This window comes from Mustelus asterias, chromosome 12 (assembly GCF_964213995.1).
Source record: "Mustelus asterias chromosome 12, sMusAst1.hap1.1, whole genome shotgun sequence".
Taxonomy (NCBI): domain Eukaryota; kingdom Metazoa; phylum Chordata; class Chondrichthyes; order Carcharhiniformes; family Triakidae; genus Mustelus; species Mustelus asterias.
The window spans coordinates 85,110,879-85,129,763 of record NC_135812.1 but is presented as its reverse complement, the minus strand read 5'-3'; the positions used below and the strand labels follow the sequence as shown (position 1 = coordinate 85,129,763).

The window sequence follows — 18,885 nt, the reverse complement described above, 5'->3', positions numbered from 1 at the left end:
TGGTGGGGCCGCCAGCTCCCCGCGAATGGGGAGCTGTTGTCAACCCCGCTAGCAGGTTTGGGGAGGGGGGGGTGGGAAAGAGAGGCTCTAGCGGGCCCAGAAACTTCAGTCCCGGGCCTGCTAGCAATAGGGAAATTCTCATATGAACAAATTATACAGCTCCATACCAATTTCTGGCACGGAGCTGATGGCGCTGTTAATCCAGTGGCCAGAGATACGCACAGGCTATGGCACCTAGCGGGGAACCTGCTACATGGCCTCCGCTTGAGTCTCCCAGTCTGCTACGCTACTGGGAACCTTTCCACATCAATTCTTTTTATATCATGCAAAATGAAATCGGAATCAGTTGTAGTACCTAGGTGTTTTGTGGTGTGCTTTGTATCCTGAATACCTGTTTGGAGGATGGCTGGACATTTTCCTTGAGATTGAATGAAACTGTTCAAAGCTTCAAAGAAATCCTGGATCCCAATAAAAAAGGGACAATTCTTGTGGAATGCAAAAAACTGGAGGTTATAATTGCAAGGGGGTTATCGAGCACACACCCCCATTGGTTTCCAAACTTCAACAGAACAAATCACTGCCAACTTTATAAAACTGTAAACACAAACAAGCCAACGTTAAGGCGTTATCTAAAGCTTTAATTACAAAGATGCCCCAACTTTGAATGAGTGAATACAGAGAACCCAGTACAAGTCATTATGAATTTATTTACATTTTTAAAGTACACAAATACAGCTGCAATACAAATAGGTATTATGTTACCATTACACAGGATATACACAGACATTCTACAGAGGGGTAAATCAGCCACCCAAGATCAAGGTGGTTCATTTGCTTGAAAGAAAAATTGGAAGAGTCCGATATCTTGGAGGCACCACCAGTTTGACAAATCAGCTGCGAGGAGGAAACACTGATCTTCAAGTTCCTCCGCACAAACCTTATGGGAAATATTAAACTGACCACAAACATTTACAACAAAACCCCCACAGGACTATTGAAATGAAGGGAAGAATCTTAATGCAGTAAACGCCAGTTCTCACGGTGTTCCTGTTTAACATGTCAGTGCGCATGCATCAACAGTCAGGCATTTCTGACAATTAGCCAGATACCCTTCCATGCTACCTCCCAAGAAGCTGATGGGAAATGCAAGTGTGGCTGATACCAAAAAAAGAGATAACCTGTGCCTTTAATGAAACACACGCATCTATGAGTTCCTCCTTCCCCTCAGTGTGCTACCTGGAAGCTGTATATAGCAACCACATTATGATACTCCATTTTTAGCTGAATCTCAGTTAGCTTTCCAAATAAACCTTCAAGCTGGATTCACTAGTGCCACGTGTAAACATTTTAAAAACAAAGTAGTATGTTTTGAAGCATGCGCATTGGAATGTATAGATTCATCAGCCCCTATAAGCTAATGGCAGAATTCACATTATTACTGTACAAGTCCTTCACAGCTTTTTGTTTAAAAAGCTCTCTCTGGACCCAAGTGATTAATGGAGATGCTATGACTCCTTAGGCCAGGGAACCCCAAGAGTAAATTCGGTACCAACACTAATCAGACACTAGTTTTAAAAATAACTGTCACCAAAACACAGCTTTACCATTATTTTTTTACTTTATTCTTCCACATTTTGATTTTTAAGGTCACATTTTCTGCTGGACCTTGGCACTGCCATTTTACTCTGCATGGCTTCTGCTGGGTGTGTTGTTGACAAGTCTCTTCCACAAGGTAGAAAATGGCTAACTGGCACCAATGATCAGTTTTTATTATGATAAAAAAAATAAAATGTGGAAGTTAAAAGTGCGCAAACAACCTAGATAATAAAAAACGAAAACATTAATCGATACAGTGTGCTACCAAAAAAGGGAACATTTTCAAACTCAAGTTTAATACAAAAGACTGGAGAAAGCTTTAAATAAAATCAGCTGCTTTTAAATTCACAAACACTCATTGCCAACCCTATGTGTTACAGGATTTTTCAAGTCAGTCAATCGCCATTTCAGATTCTCAAACCTATAAGAACATCACATACATAAAAGCAGGACAACATTCTACTTATCTACATAGATGCCGCTTTCAATTTTAGCAGGCTGATACAAAATATTTAAACTGGGTAAAGATCTACTGTTGTAGAATAATAAAAGGCTACATAATGCCAATCATGGAAGGAGAAGGGATGGCGATATCTATTCTATTTGCGGTCAATTCTGTAAACCGTCTTTAGAGCCCCTGCTACTGAAGTAGTGGGCACAATCTTTTAACTTGTAATTTACACTGCAGTCAGGCAAAAGATCTCCTTGCGAAGGTGTTCTTAAAGAAAACATTTTTAAAAAAAAGTTTTCCTTCCGGCGTTTTAGTTAAAGGCATCGAGAGCTTCATTTTGTTGGTTTGCTTTGTACGGGGTCACGAGTTTCAAGGTTAGAATGGGACATCAGCCATGCATTGTCCGCCCTCCATGGTGAGTCACTTTCATCGAGGAACAGCGGAATGGATGCCGCTGGAAGTCACCCGGGCTGGGATCTGTCCAAAGTAAACAAAAAATAAGTTAGTTCCCCAGCAGTTCACAAAGTTAGTATCTAACCACCGGACGTACATTGTTAGGGAAGTGTGGATTACAAATGCAAACACAAGGAAGCTGCATAAAGTGGGTTACAGCCCATAAAGCTTCATACTTTCTACCAATTCATGTTCCAAGCAGTTATAACTCAAGGATATTCAATCCATAAAACAAAACAATGAAGGAAATTGGGGACTGGATAGTGCAGTGAGCTGGAGTACAACCTCTTCACTTCCGAACTGTGTTAATGAATCCAGCCCAGACTTATGGGATGATGGTTTCCTTATTACCTCCTATATGGTTTTTAAGTGAGCTGAACTGGGCTGAGGCTCTTAACCCAGTTCTTAGTGGGCAACAGTCCAAACAAAAAAGCCTCCAGTAATGCTGCATAAAGTGGATTAGGGCAAAGCCATTAACTGGCTACCTATTGCAATTACTTTTCAAAGTTTTCAAATTCAGAAACCAGAGATGCTGGTGTAACAGCAATGGAAACATCCTCACCAGTATTAAATGCAGTAGGGTGTTAGTAAAGCAGGGATTAAGGCATCCATTGGGACTGGTAGCTGAAACTGCAATTTGCATTTTACCCACTGCATACCTGGCCTGGCAACATTTGATATGCTAAAGTGTAGATAGAGAATACCTCAATCTCCAATAGTAATAGTGATCAATAGCACTTTTCAAAAGCACACAATTAAACCCTTAGAAACTGCTGAAAGATCCAGCCGGACCTGCATATTCCATAAGGCTTCTTCCCTTCAACCAGGAGATTGTTCTAAATAACACCTGTATGATTTGCTCAAAGCCTAGATTAACTGAGTAGCTATACTTTGGTTGCAAAGAAATTAATTTCCTGAAAGGAAAAGATTGAGCGAACAACTTCTGAACAGAAAATCCTCATTCCCGATTCCCTCCTACCTTTAACTGAAGGGAACTTTTCAAAAAGGAAAAGGTTATTTTGCCGAAACTGATCTCAGTAGACTTCACTCATGATTTAAAAAGTCATATTTCACTATTCTATCAAGAAAGGTTGTTCACTTATGTACAAAAATCATTTGCAACAGGAGCAAAAGAACCAATCAAGCTGGTCACAACAGAACAGACCAAAAAACACTCGGAAAGTGGATTTGGAGCACTTCAAATTTAACTTTCAATAATTTAAACTGACTTGGAAATTTCATTTAAATATTTTACCTTTAAACTCAAAAAAACTTGAGGCTTTCAATTTAAAGTGGGTAAGATTTTGAGGTTACAATTCTTCAAATGTCACAAGAAAATACTGCCATTGGTACAACACAGCAAAAAGAATTTAAATACAATATCCCAAAAGGATTAAGCACAGATTCTCCAAGTATATTAAAGATTCACCTCTGTAAGACACAACTTATTCTCAACCCTGCAGTTATGAGAAGTTATTAAACTTCAAGGTTTTCAGATGTCCCAGGTATGCACCTAAAGTGTACCAAGGCAAAACCATTAACAGACTACCCATTGAAATATTTTTTAGTCTGAAACATGACCATACAGACACTTTGTGTTACCTTTGACAAAAAGGCATTTTAGTCATTGTTCACCATTTACGGTTTCTGCAGTATGCATTTGTGACAACCATAACAATGCAATGATTAGCCTAAACTTCCAGTCATCTTGAGTGCTGTGGTCACGCACCTCGCTATGTTGTAGAATCCGAGGCAAAATATTAAGCTTAAATTTACTTCACTTCTTACTGCAAGATGGTTATCAAAATATTTAATTTATTCAGCAGCATCAAACCTTAATGTTTTTTGGTTTGCTCACTATTTAAACAACAGATTTGGAATTACCAAAATTCAAAAGGCAGCCCCAGTTTCACTGGTGTATTTGATAACTATGATTCTAACCGCAAGCCTGTACTCACGACTAATTTGCAGAGGTAACCTGTAACTGAACTGGCTGACATACACTCCTTATGCACAGCCAGCATTGTAAATGGTGACAATGTGATTTTAAAAAAACAAATGAAAGGCAGCAGTGCTGACAAAGATTTTCACTTAGTTATACAGCTAAAAGCTCTTTTTGTTGGACAGCCCTTGGACAATTCATAGTGAAAAACATGATAACTGGGGTCAAAATTAACAGTCTTAACAGGAATAGCAGCTTAGCACAGTGCCTCATGCTGTAGGTAGGTGCCACCAACACACACTACCAGCTGCTACTATCCCCTCTTAATTTGTTTCATGTCTTTAAACATCTATCAGGACAATATGCTAAAGATCTATCAAATTTATTCAAATAGTTGCACAGGAACAAATAACAGTTTAAATATTAAACAGTTTAAATGACATATCTCCTTCCAATTTCCTTTTAAAGAAAAATGTTGTAACACTGCAAATCTCCCCCATGCAGAAAGTGAAGTGTTGACAGTATAATCAAAGCAGGATACCGTGCAACAAGATTTCACAAGCAGATCAAATGGAAATCAAAGCAAAACTTACAAAGATTAAGTATCACTGCAGACATGATCTATACTAACAAACTGGAAAATGCAAACTAAGGTTCCAAGCCAGGATTGGTCTCAGGGGTGGGGTGCAGAGATTACAAGCAGGATAATGCGTGGCAGCAAGTAACTGGGGAAAAGCACCAGACAATAAAAGAATAAATATACACCTGATCCTCCACTTTTAGCATGGAAATGTTGAACTACCTTTCAATATCCATGCTTTGAGGGGTTTTCCTTAAACACAGACCTGTAATGTAAAAAATGAAGCAGAATCTTGCCCTATTCCCTAACCCCCAGTTTTTTTTATATATATATATAAAATACCCAGTAATTTATACTGATTTCTTAGCCATCATTCATACTGATGCCATTTGATGGTGCATCCACACTACTACAATTTCATAGGATACACTTTTATTGCGCTGGATAAGTTCACATGTATTTCAAATCTTCGGGTACTGAGAATTCATTACAATACAGGTCAGGTTTAACCACTTACCATTTATTGCAAAAGGATTTGAATATAAAAGTAGGGAGGTTATGCTTCAGTGACACAAGGCACTAGTGAGACCACATCTGGAGTACTGTACAGTATTGGCCATCCTATTTAAAGATGTGAATTTGTTGGAAGCAATTCAAAGATGGTTTAACCAGACTAATACCTGGAATAGCAGGTTTATCTTAGGAGAAAAGATTGGACAGGCTAGGCTCGTTTCCGCTGGAGGTTAGAAGAGTAAGAGGCGACCTGATTGAAATACAAGATCCTGAGAATTCTTGACAGGGTGGATGTAGAGAGGATGTTTCCTGTTGTGGGAGAATCTAAAATTAGGGCGTCACTGTTTATAAATAAGGAGTCTCCCATTTAAAATGGAGCTGAGGCAAAGATTTTTCACTCAGAGGATCATGAGTCTTTGGAACTCTCTTCCCGAAAAGGCAGTAGAAGCAAAGTCTCTGAATATTCTTAAGGCACAGGTGGATAGATTCTTGATAAGCAAGAGGGTGATAGGTTATCAGGGGTAGGTGGAATGAGGTTACTATCATATCAGACATGGTCTTATTAAATGATGGAGAAGGCGCGAGAGCTGAATAGCCTACTCCTGCTCCTTGTTCGTATGCTTTTTGTCTTACAAAGTTTAACATGTTCTGCAGTATATTTGGGAAACTGTGTTGGAGTAGACTGTTTACACAAGTCCATATTTATATAATGGCTGTTCTGAATTGTCTTTGAGTGGTTCCATTTTTGAAGCCACTGCAACTTTGGAACTAATCTTTAACATAGTTACACTGCAAAAGGAGCTGAAAACTCCAATATAAAATCAGTGCTGTCCTCCTCTCTTATACACTGTGAATACAACTTTAAATGATCCAAAATGTACAGGCTGGAATGTAGTGCACAAGCTGAATGTGAACAAAGCATCAAGAGTTTTTTTTACAATTATATTTGTATATCTAGCTCTACACAAAGGCTGAGGCATCAATATCTACCTTACATTAATGGAATCATGAGAAGGATCTTCCATTGTGGGAATTTCATGGCACTTTATTGTACTTATTAGACATTTGACCCCTACACAATGTGATTTGAACCCTAATATCCGTGGTCTGTTCTACTTCAATGAGATGGGACTGAGATAAACTCACCCAGTGCTGCCTTCAGTGCGTGTGGACCAGCTACATGCCATGCTCGAAAGGGAGGCTATTCTGAGGTGGGGGAAAAGACAGCCATTTGTAATCTGTGCCACTACCCACACAAAAAAACCATGGTTAACAGTGAGTTGTAAAACTCCAGTAATTATCTGTACAGCTAAATTAGCAAATTGGACATAAAGAGTTTGATATTGCACACCATCCAGAATTTAAAGGGATGCAAGTTCCATCTTATTATCTGCACGTCAATAAACCAGTAGGTCAGCAAGAATTTGGACAATCTGGTTCATGCCTAAAGAAGTGCAAACTGTCATCTATAAGGATTCAAACCATTTGCTCATTGAGCACTCTTAAGAACAATGGACCTGAGCAGCAGTAACGGTAGCATTCTAATTATAAACATGGCTGACATTTCAGAATTCAATTCTTTTCAGATACTAAATAAAACAGGTCATTTCAAGAGCGGAGTGGATATTCAAAGGCTATATACAATTTCTAATTATGGGTGCAATGCACATCAACTTCCATTACATTCTCAAGCATGATTCCACACATCTTTCAAATGCTTGTGCTGGTAGTTTATAAACTCCTTCAGAGCATCTTGAGCCAACTGCACACCAAGACCACATTAGCTTCCGACAACACTAGCAATCTGCCGTGAACCCTTTCATTCCCCAGGAACTAAAATTGACTGAAAAATGCACTGTGCACCTGGCCAGTACAGCTAGGTTAGCAGAGTTCAGATCAGCTAGTGCTGATACTCAAGTTATAACCAGAACAATGGCATCCCATTGCCCAAGCTCCAATGCAGAGCTCACCCATAACTCTGCTGTCCACATTCAAAACAGTATTGTGTCGTACATCTCTCACCCATGCTAGCTAATCTACACTAGTGCCCAATCCATTAGTGGTTCAAATTAAAAATTCACATCCTTGAGTTCAAATCCCTCCATGGCTCATCTTTTACTTCCTCCTCCAAGGACTCAATCACTCATTGGCTTCACTTGTATAGGCCCCAAGCTCTGTAATATCGCTTACAACACAATAGCTCCACCATCATGCTCTGCTATTTTAAGACAGTTCTAAAATCCTACCTCTTTGATCAAGCTTTTGTCATCTGTTAATGTTTCCTTCTTTGGTTTGGTGGCAATTCTTTACATTTGATTACATTCCTGTCCAGCATCTTTGGATCTTTTACTACATTAAAAGTTACTGTATATAAAAGCAACTTCATGCTGTTGTACATTACAGGACTAGGAATCGTCCAGGGTCCCTTGAATAGATGGTTCATATAAATCAGCGTTGTCTAACGCTTGGATGCTTTGCATTAATAGGAAGAAAATAAAGGGAAGATATAAAAGTCAAAAAAGGAATAAAATGCATCAATTAGATAAATGGTGGAAGATCTGGAGGCCTAACAGAATCAAGACAATATTACAGAACTATTAATACAGTGGTAACTAAACATTTGTAAAGGACTTCAATTTTATTTGAGTAAAACTTCAGTGTCATGTGGATCTCAACAGTGAAGACAGCATGAAGGGTACAAACTGTCGAGTTGTAAAGTCTAACAGTGAAATTCTATATATAAAACAATATAGCATCATAGGATTACCTCAAGTTGTTGGATAATAAATATATTGTTATTAGAAGTATACAGGAACTATATTCTAAATTCTGCCTTCAATTTTAAGGAAATATTGATTGTAAACAGTGAAATTATTTCAACAACATTCCCAAGCAACAATATTATCTGATAAAGGAAGTCACTTAATTTCTGCTGAAGGTCATGACGAGTGATTTTCAACCATATTAAAGTTTAATACTTGAGCTCTGGCATGCTGAAAGAACTATGGCAAAACTCAAACTGTTGGGAGTAGGAGAGTAAAAATAGAACTGTCCACAAAATGGAGTCAGTCAGTCATTTCAATTAAACCCTTTCTGCGTGCCTTAAAAAATACTTCCTAAAACATAGAAACCAAGTAAACGGAAAGCAAATGAATCTCACTTTACCCCAAGCTGACATGGTCAGCTAATAACATTTGCAGCCGTATACAAAGTGCTCTCATTTTGTTCTGAATTAACGTGCCATGTTCACACACATTTGCAAAACCTGTTGCATATGGTAATGCTGCAAGCAAATGCGACTGTTACTGAATGACAGTTTGCCAGCCTGCACACACACACATACACTGACACACACACACACACAAAAAACACGCTGCAGTCATACCACAAGCCAAACCAGCCCGGCTGATGCAAACTGTTGCAATGCAACTTTTCCATTTTCATCAAAATAATCCAGACACTGCAAGGTGAAAGTCTGAGACGTTTTACAGGGTTCAAGTATACAGTAAGGCTCCTCCACAACAGTGACCCGCAAACAGATGAGGAAGAAAGAAAGAAAGTTGTGTTCAAGGAAAGCCTTAGTGTAAAATCATTTTTTGGAACCAATATTATTTTCAAATAGTTAGTGACGGGAGCCTTTATATTAATGTTTTGATTTAAAAGAGTATTTTCTAGGCTTATTCTTTTAAATTAAAAGTTTCCTTGAAAAGAGAACACTTGAGCTTTATCTATATACAAAGTAAGGAATTGTCTGAAAATTCAAATAACTAGAAAAGTGTGACATGCATTACACTAGCAATGATAAAGCCAGTGTAGGTGTGGATTATTTCAATTTAAATTACTACTTTTGGAGCCAATGTGCTGTAATCTCAGTTTTAAATTTACCAGGAATGCACCATCACAACCTCCACCGTAATTCATCGAGAAACATCTGCAAAGGAAAACCGATGATGCACAATTTCTATTTACTTTCACTCAAGCCTGCAAAGACAAACTACATTTGAGATTTTTTTTTGAGATGCTGCTGCTGAAAGGATGGAGAGCAGGGCAACGGACAAGCATCTCCTGCCTATCTGGATCTTCCATGTTGGAAGAGTTGGTAATATTTAGTACAGTCTTCTGCCAAAGGGATTAAGAGAACATTAAACAAGTTCGTGCCATAATTTATTTCCCCGTTTGTAAGTATATTGTAAGAGACATTTGGAACTTTAAAACAAAACTGTCACTTTTGAGGGAAGCTGTCCAACAATACCCATTGATGCTCTTGTATCACTGCTGTTTGTATATGCGCTACAAAAGCTGTTTTTAGGATGTTCTATTTTATCCATTTGTAGCCCAGTTTTCTCTACCGCCAGGTGTTCCATGGAAAAATAATTCAACATGCTCATCATTCGTGTTAGCGGAGTTCTCAAATCACATCAATGCTTGGAATTAGTGATGTGGACTTGGAAGGAATGCAACATTTGACACTAGTTAATTTTTCCTTATTCGTGACATGTATGTTCAACCACTTCCTCTTTAAAAGGGCTTTGAATTGGAAAGGGAGTACGGTTAGAAAAGGAACCAAAGGAATGATTGGAGGAATTTTTTACACAGATAAGTCAACTTCTCTTTTATTGTTAAGTTGCAGGTACAACCATCAATCTACCACTTCCTTATTAATATGTAAGCAAACAACAGCTGTGTGTTGAAAATTATATATTCTTTCATGGGATGTGGGCGCCACTGGCCAGGCCCACCCTTTGTTCAATGGTTCACTAAAAAATATTCTACTCTTTTCTGCTTATTACTTCCCCCATTGATGACTGCGAACACTTGTATCTAAGCTGTAAATTATGCATTCTCAAACTACTTGGACTGAGTGACTAAATACTGACTATGGGCACTTTTTCAAAAGTATGAAATTCTGAATGCTGGTGAGTGCGATATGTGGATCTGACGTACAAATGTAAGTCCCTCCTCAATCTGTCTTCTTAATCTAGTCACTAAAAACTACTGATACATTTTTACTGGCACTACAGTTAGTTACTACAAGGATAGGGATTGTTGAAATGTAGAATCTTGAGAAAAAGTGTGTTCAAAATGATGAAATACATATATTTTAAATTAAGGTTAAAAGCTGCACACTAAGAGAATTGAAGCAACTGGTATCCACTATATGCAACTAAAAATGAGTCACTGCTCTTTCACATTTGATAGATCACACATTTACTTGTCTTAAATTATCCTCATTCACAATGAAAACATTTAATTAGTGATTAAGAAACACAATAGATCAGGCCTGTCCAACAATCGAGCCTGCCATGCTATATCCAGCCCGTGGACTCACTGTTCAAAATCCAGGGAAGTTCGATGAAAGATTCTGCAGGGAGCTGCTCCTCCAATTACAGGCTGTTTCTCACCCACGTTTGCTGGAGATAGGCTCATCAGTGAACAGAGTGAAGGTGAGTGGCTTCTCTTTTGCTTTCACAGCATGTGCTCGCTCTGTCTTTGGCTGCGTGCTTTTTCTCTCACCCTCCTGCACAGGCGCAGACCCCCACGGTCCAGGGATCAAAATGGCGGAGTGGACAAAGAGGGCAAGAGGAACAGCAGCGCGGCAGCAACAGCGCCCCAAGTCTTTAACAGGGCAAAGTGAGGAAACTTGTTGTAGCATCTTCACAGCTGTTCTGAATTCCTCCTCTGAAGTAAAATACCCAGATATCCTGGGCACAGGTGGGAAGTGACAGCGAGCGAGCTGGCGCGAGGGAGGGAGGAACGAGGGAGCCAGCGCCAGGGGAGGGAGGGACAGACGAAGGAACCTGCGAGAGCAAGTATCCAGAGGCTGGGAGTGAGCAGGACACACACATCCTTCTCCATCTCCTCTCTCCCCAACAGCCTTTCTACAAAGCAGGAAAGGAAGAAGCCCAGCAGTGTGTGCGCCACCACTGACAAATGCGAAGCTAGTACTTAGATTGGCCCCAGTTCCCAACTCTTACCTGGGGACCAGTATTTGGGGCCTAGTCTGCATCTCTAGCTCTTGAGCAAAAAGGCAAAAGATTTAATTGGTTAGCTCTGCTGCTTGGCAGTTTATACCAGTCATTTTTATTAGTTACTCTTTAAAAATAATTTATTGCTGCGACATTGATTTTTATTTGAACTTTATGTTTAACAGAATCAGTGCAGAAGAGGCCCTTCTCCCCATTGTATCTGCACCGACACGAGGAACACCCGACCTACCTTCCCAACCCCATTTACCAGTATTTGGCCTATAGTCTTGTGTTATGACGTGGCAAGTGCACATCCAGGTACTTTTTAAAGGATGTGAGGCAACCTGCCTTTACCACCCTCCCATGCAACACATTCCAGACTGTCACCACCCTCTGGGTAAAATGGATTTTCCTCACATTCCCCCCCAAACCTCCTGCCCCTCACCTTGAACTTGCATCCCCCCCGACTCATCCTTCAGCCAAGGGGAACAGCTGCTCCCTATCCACGCCCTCAATATTGTACACCACAATCAGATCGCCCCTCAGTCGCCTTTGCTCCAACGAAAACAAACCTATCCAACCTCTCTTCATAACTTAAATGTTTCATCCTGGTGAATCTCCTCTGCACTTCCTCCAGTGTAATCACATTTTTCCTCAGCTAATTATTCCTTCCCAAGTGTATCATCTCACTTTTCAGAGTTAAATTCCATCTGCCACATATTTGACCATCCCGCCATCTATATCTTCCTGGAGCTCAGGACACAACTTCATTGTTAACCACCCGGCCAATCTTTGTGTCATCTGCAAATTTACTGGTCCTACCCCCACATAGTCATCTATGCCGTTTATATAAATGGGGAATAATAGAGGACCCAGCACAGATCACTGGACACTGGCTTTCAGTCACCAAAGCATCCCCCTGTCTCTCCCAGAACTACACCAATTTTGAGTCCACCTTATCAAATTACCCTTTACCCCATGCACATCTGTCTTCTTTATAAGTCTCCCATGTGGGACCTGGTCAAAGGTTTTGCTGAAATCCATATAAACGACATCAATTGCATTACACTCATCTATACACCTGGTCACCTCCTCAAAAAATTCAATCAAATTTGTTAGGCACGACCTCCCTCTGACAAAGCCATGCTGACTATCTCTGCTCAAACCATGCTTCTTCTGGTGGAGACAAGATTGCCTACCACTGACTTGAGACTCACTGGTCTGTAGTTTCCTGGCTAATCGCAACAACCCTTCTCAAATAGCGGAACCTCATTAGCACCTTCCTGATGGCCAGAGGGGAATTAAAAATTTGGGTCAGAGCCCCTGCAATTTCCTCCCTTGCCTCCCACACCTTATCCTGCCAAAATTGCTCATCTGATCCTCGAGTGAGGAAAATAATGGAAATGTGGCCCCTCACCCAAAAAAGTTGGACAACCTTCCAATAACGCACTGGAAAGGTTATTAGGGGCTGATATGCCATAACTTCTCTTTTGTTTTGACAAATGCTTCACAATGCATTACTGCACTGTTAGATCTGTTTAATTCTTATATAAAAAAGTATAAAAATGGCCTGCTGGAACTTGTCCAGTCTGGGATGATCAATAGTTATGCGAGAGATAGTACTTGTACACAAAATTCATATTTCAGCTGAACGTTTAGAGGGAGGAATTGATAAACAGAGAGTGTGCACTTCCTTGATGCTAAGATCAAAAATAACGGACAACAAACTGATTTCAGGGCATCAAACACTTAAATATTGGTCTAATGTTAATGGTTTTGCTAGAGGCTGGAATCACCAGGATACAATTTTCATTGCACAGTGAAAGATTTATTTGCCCATGGGGAAAGGCTTAAAAGTAAAACAAATATGCATTTACTGAACACTGTATGATTTCAGTTAATATTTTTTGTGAAGTTCGAAGCTGAATGGAATCAAATAATTAAAATCAAAATCTAGAAACTTGACCTTTTTGGGACTAACGATTTAGATGATGCCATTCCTGACAACATTCCCAAGGTAAATATGGTCCCCCTCTTTCTTTTTAATCTAGCTCAAAGACTGCCAGTTACCAGACAGGACGGAGAAGAAAAATAAAGCACTAATAGAACAGGGATCAAATAGCGTGTGCAAGCATCACTTTGTCGATCTCATGGTTTAACTTTGGCAGTTTTTCTATCTGGTCACTATTCCAAGGACTCGTATTGGAAGCTAATTTTTCATTCAAGTAAATGGAAACAAGGTGTTGGGAGTTAGCTTAACAGTGACAAGCTTATTACCACCACTGTGGCTCACTGAACAACGCCAACTTGATAATGGTAATAGAGACATTTTATATCCAATGAAACTGCACCCTAACATGAGCCATTCCAACTTTGGGAATTGGGGGTGGGGAGGAGAGAAACAAAAACTATTGGAAGGAAGGAAAAACACATTTTGAAAAAATGGATCAATATCTCTATATGGATCAAACTGTCCTCAATTATGGATTTAGGCATCCCTATCAGTTATTACTCACTCCTAGTTGCCCTGTACAATGAGTGGTTTGTTAAGCTTTTCCACAGGACAGTTAAGAGACAACTACGTTGCTGTGGTACTGCCGTCAAGTATAGGTCAGGCCAGGTAAAGAGGGCAGATTTCCTTCCCTAAGGGGCAGAGAGCCGATAGGGTTTTATAAAATGACTCGGACAGATTCATGGGCCCTTGAACCATATCAGTTTGTTATTTCTAGTTTTAAAATTCTGCATTGAGTTGGTCAAAAAGTTGTTTAAAACCCCAGAACCATTACAAAAATTCTTTATGTTGCATCAAGTTTAGGAAAAACACCATGTGTAGTTTAATAATTTGGGTTGATCTTACCTGTGATGTTGACATTCGTGATGTGTCCTGACGTCCGGTTAAATCTGTCGAAGAAACATTAACAGGAGCGCCACGATGTAACCTCATGCTCACTTTCCGCTCCCGTTCCATGCCAGAAACAGGGCGTGGAGATGTGTTCGCTGCAGAATGAATGTCAAAGTTAGGTAAAACCAGCCCCAATTTACAATCATAGAGAAGAAAATCTATTGAACAAATTAAACATTCATTTGCTTAATGGTGGATAAAAAATTTTTAAAAATTTGTTGTCACCCAAAGCCAAGTTTATTATATGGACGTGTTTGTGGTAGTGAACCAGGGATCATATCAGATCAGTCATGATCTCAATAAATGGCGGAGAAGACTCTAGGGGCCAGATGGTCGCCTACTTCTACTCCTACATCTTATGCTTACAGGTAAGGAGAAAACTTCCTCTTAAAGAATGAATTCCCAGCCCTGCTTGCTGTCCAATTGTGGATTAAGCCACGTCAATAGCCATTTTGAAGCCTTTCCATTTTCAAATGCTTCACATATGTACCCCTGTTTTGACAAGAAAAATGCATTAAATATTTCCATTCTTACCATAAAGATTTTCAAGTTTTTATACTGATTTTTTGCTGAGTTGTGGGGTTCGATAATTGAACGGCTAACATCAGTTTTTTGACTCTAGTTTGCACATGGTGAACAAAAGCAGAACTCTCAGTTTAACCAGTGCAATCTTGCTGATTTTTAAAAATCACCAGCTTGACATTGGAACCACATTCTTACTGTTAACAGTTTTTGTATCCCAGAATTGGATTTGAACTGCTTCAAACTAGGCTCATACCAACATACTGTTATTTGATTTATGAACTAATCTACCATATGTTTAACGTATTGTTTCTCGTGAAAACTTGGGTGAGTAGACGGAACATTTTCAAAATGGACTATGAACGCAAGCTAATCCACAACTGAACAATGAAAAATCTAAAGCTGCTCTACAATTCATTTGAATATTTAACTTTAAGGCTGAAAGTTGCAATTTCCTAACAGTGTAGCAAGCCCCATGGTTGGGCTATGAATTAATTCCATCAATAATAGTTCTCATTCAGTCAGAGCTGTATGGTGATCAGTTTTTTTTTTAGTAGAAATGTAAACATTACTGAAGCTACAGGAACAATAAAAAGACAAACATAGGAACAGATCACTTGCTCCCTCTTTTGAAGCTTAGGATAAAAATGTTTAAAAAAAAAAATGCTTTCTAGGAGGATTCCTAATTACTATTACATCTCTTGCAATAGTTTTGGTAATGGCTAAACTTACTGCTCCAACAAATTACTCAACAAGGCCTACAGCTCATAATCTAATCACCAGTCTGCACATGTTTTGCACGACTATGTACTTTTGACATTATCCTAGTTGGGCAAACTTGTAATTTAGTTCGAACTGGCAACATCAACAAGATGATGAAGAATTTATTGGACATGAAGCTAATATAATGCGCAATTAGCTCTCTCAGAGATTTCTCCATCTCGGCGAACTCAGTAAGCAGATTAAGACTGCATCCCACATCAGGCCAACATAATTCCATTGCCAGAAACACTTCATTGTTCCAACTTTTTAAACTGGCATCTCTGTTCACCACCCTCACTGACAAACCACAAGCCTATAATTGATATCGCAGACAGTTAATCTAAATGGTATCTTTATGTAGAATTTTACAGCATAGATAATTGCCATTTGGTCTAGCAGGTTTACATCAGTTTATGCTCCATATGAACCTCCTTCTATCTTACTTTATTTAACCCCATCAGCATGTATTTATTTCTCATTCGTGTATTTATATCTTCATTTTAAAAGCATCTATGCTAGTTGCCCTAATAGCCTCATGTGGTATTTTATTGCTTCACTATGGCAATGATTTAAACGATAAATTATACTGAAATTTTCATCAGTTTCAGTAACATGCAACAAACTATTTTAAAGACCAGATTCCACTGTGTTCTTAAGACTGACAAAAAGGGCAATGAAGCAGAAATGCACATTTGAAGTCCTCTGTACGAACTAGCGCCTTTAAGATGGCTCTTCACTTGTAGGAAGACATGTTTAAATGGCTTGACAGAGCAATGGGCAGCAACTACAAGCAACATAAAGTTAGACAGGGGGATGAGGGAAACAAAGACAGTGAGAAAACAAGGAGGAATGTGTCATGACTGGCAATGAAGAAAGTACTATGATTTATGAAGGGAACCAGGCAAAAGCATCACCTTGAGCTTAGATGTCAACAATGACCTTAAAATGAGCATGGATCAGTCAACGCTGTTGAAAGCTTGAGAGAATTTAGACGAGGAGGAGCCAAGGCGCTATTTCAAGCCACACAAAATTTCAACTTTGAACTGCACTAATGGGATACCAATGTGCTGAACTGGAAGCCAAATTTATAAGGAGTCATTGGAGGGTTGGAATGGTAGCAAGGCATTAGGCTCAGAATGTGCAGTTGTAATGACAGCAAAATTGTCATTATTTGTGGCCATTTATTGTGAAAAACTGACGGTAATTTCTAGCGTCCATATATGGAGTTAAATGCAGAAGTTGCTGTCGGTCATACCCTCCTCCACAGGATGTACTGTTTCAGCCTTCACAGATACAATCAATACAGAATCGATGACGTAAACTAACTTTTGACACACTATTCCCACAGTAAAACAATTAAAAATTTAAGCCTTGATCGATCAGGGGTAACTGAGATTTTACTGGTGTAACTATTATCTTCAGTGGCAAATGGACAGACTCTCTCATGCATGTTATGAGCCTGGTTTGACCATCAGCATCAGGAAGACAAATGAACGTAAGGGTCCAAGATGCTACAATACCACCATCCATCAGCACTGACAATGTGACGCTGGAGGTTGTTGATAGCTTTGCAAATCTAGGCTCCACAATTACCAGCAATCCGTCACTTGATGCTGAAATCAACGCACATTGCAAAAGTTGCAGCTGTAATGTCCAAGCTGAGTTAGAGAGTGTGAAACAACAGGAACCTGACAGAGGGCACCAAACTACAAGTCTACCAAGCTTGGACTTGAGCGCTCTGTTTTAACTGCATTAAATGGTGATAACCAGACCATTGTAACTATTAAAATGTAGCATATAGTTAGGTGAGATATTTAGAGGCAGTTTGAAAATAAACTGAATAGAAACAGAAAATAGGAGTAGGCCATTCTGCTCTGCCATTCAACATGACCATGGCTAAATACCCAACTCAACCCGTTCCTGCTTTCCCCTCGATCCTGTGACATCGCCCTCATCCTTCTAAACTATAGCGAATACTAAGCAACTCAATCACTCATCATACATCAGTCTCACCAAAAGGAGACCAAAACTGCTCACAATACTCCAGGTGTAGTCTCACCAAGGCCCTTGTAACTGCAGTGAGACACCCCTGCTTCTGTACATGAATCCTCTCACTATGAAGGCTAACACAGCACTTGCCTTCTTCACCACCGCTGCCTGCATGCTTGTTTTCAGCAACTGGTGTACAAGGACACTCGGGTCTCATTGCACATTCCACGCTCTCAATCTACAGCCATTCAGATAATAATATGCCTTCCTGTTTTTGCTACCAAAGTGAATAACTTGCCCACTCAACTTGTCCAAATCACACGGAAATATCTCTGTATCCTCCTCACAGCTCACCCTCCCACCCAGCTTTGTGCCATCCGCAAATTTGGAGATATTACATTTAGTTCCCTCATCTAAATAATTATACATTGTGAACATTTTAAAATCTGGGATCCTGGCACTGATCCCTATGGTACCCCACCAGTCACTGCCTACCACTTGGAAAAAGACCCCTTTATTCCTTATTTGTTTTCTGACAACGAGCTTTCTATTCATTTGAATAAAAAACCCCAAATTCCTTGCACTTTAATTTTACATGCTCATGGCTTATGTGGGATCTTGTCAAAAGCCTGCTGAAAGTCAAATAAAACACATCCACTGATTCACCTTCATCAACTGGTTCACCTTCATCAACTGGTCCACCTTCATCAACTCTACTAGTTACATCCTCAAAGAATTCCAGTAGATTTGTCAAACATGATTTTCCTTTCGTAAATCCATGCAATTCTGCCCTCTCCTGCCATTGTTTTCCAGGTGCTCTGCGTTTCCCCAACCGATGTCAGGCTTATTGGTCTATAATTCCCTGTTTTCTCTCTACCTCCCTTTTCAAATAGTGGGGTAATCAACTACCCTCTAATCTGTTCCAGAGTCTATAGTGTCTTGGAAGATGACCATCAATGCATCCACTATTTCTAGGGCTATTTCCTTTAGGACTCTGGTATGTAGATCATCAGGCTTTTGAGGCTTTATCAGCCTTCAATCCCATCAATTTCCGCAACACCGATTCCCTACTAATACTGATTTCCTTCAGTTCCTCCCTCTCACAAAACCCTGTATTTCCTAACATTTCTGCTACGTTGTGTGTGTCCTCTTTTGTGAAGACAGAATCAATGTATGTATTTAGTTGGTCAGCCATCTCTTTATAAATTC

The 18,885-nt window shown here is 39.6% G+C and overlaps 1 protein-coding gene across 4 annotated transcripts in view; it reads right to left on the bottom strand.

The window, feature by feature from the left end:
• Positions 1-687: 687 nt before the first annotated feature.
• Positions 688-18,885, bottom strand: part of LOC144501636 (casein kinase I) — a 51,152-nt gene continuing 32,954 nt past the window's right edge. Inside the window, exons 8-11 of one of the 4 annotated variants that reach the window (XR_013499168.1) lie at positions 14,359-14,498; positions 7,782-9,466; positions 6,682-6,741; positions 688-2,524 (exon numbers count right to left, since the gene is read on the bottom strand). Coding sequence is in view for 3 of the 4 variants with exons in the window: in XM_078225534.1 (XP_078081660.1) it covers positions 2,474-2,524; positions 14,359-14,498 (191 nt within the window). In the remaining variant the exon portion in view is untranslated. The remainder of the gene's footprint in view (positions 2,525-6,681; positions 6,742-7,781; positions 9,467-14,358; positions 14,499-18,885) is intronic. The other 3 variants (XM_078225535.1, XM_078225536.1, XM_078225534.1) reach the window with 3 other exon arrangements.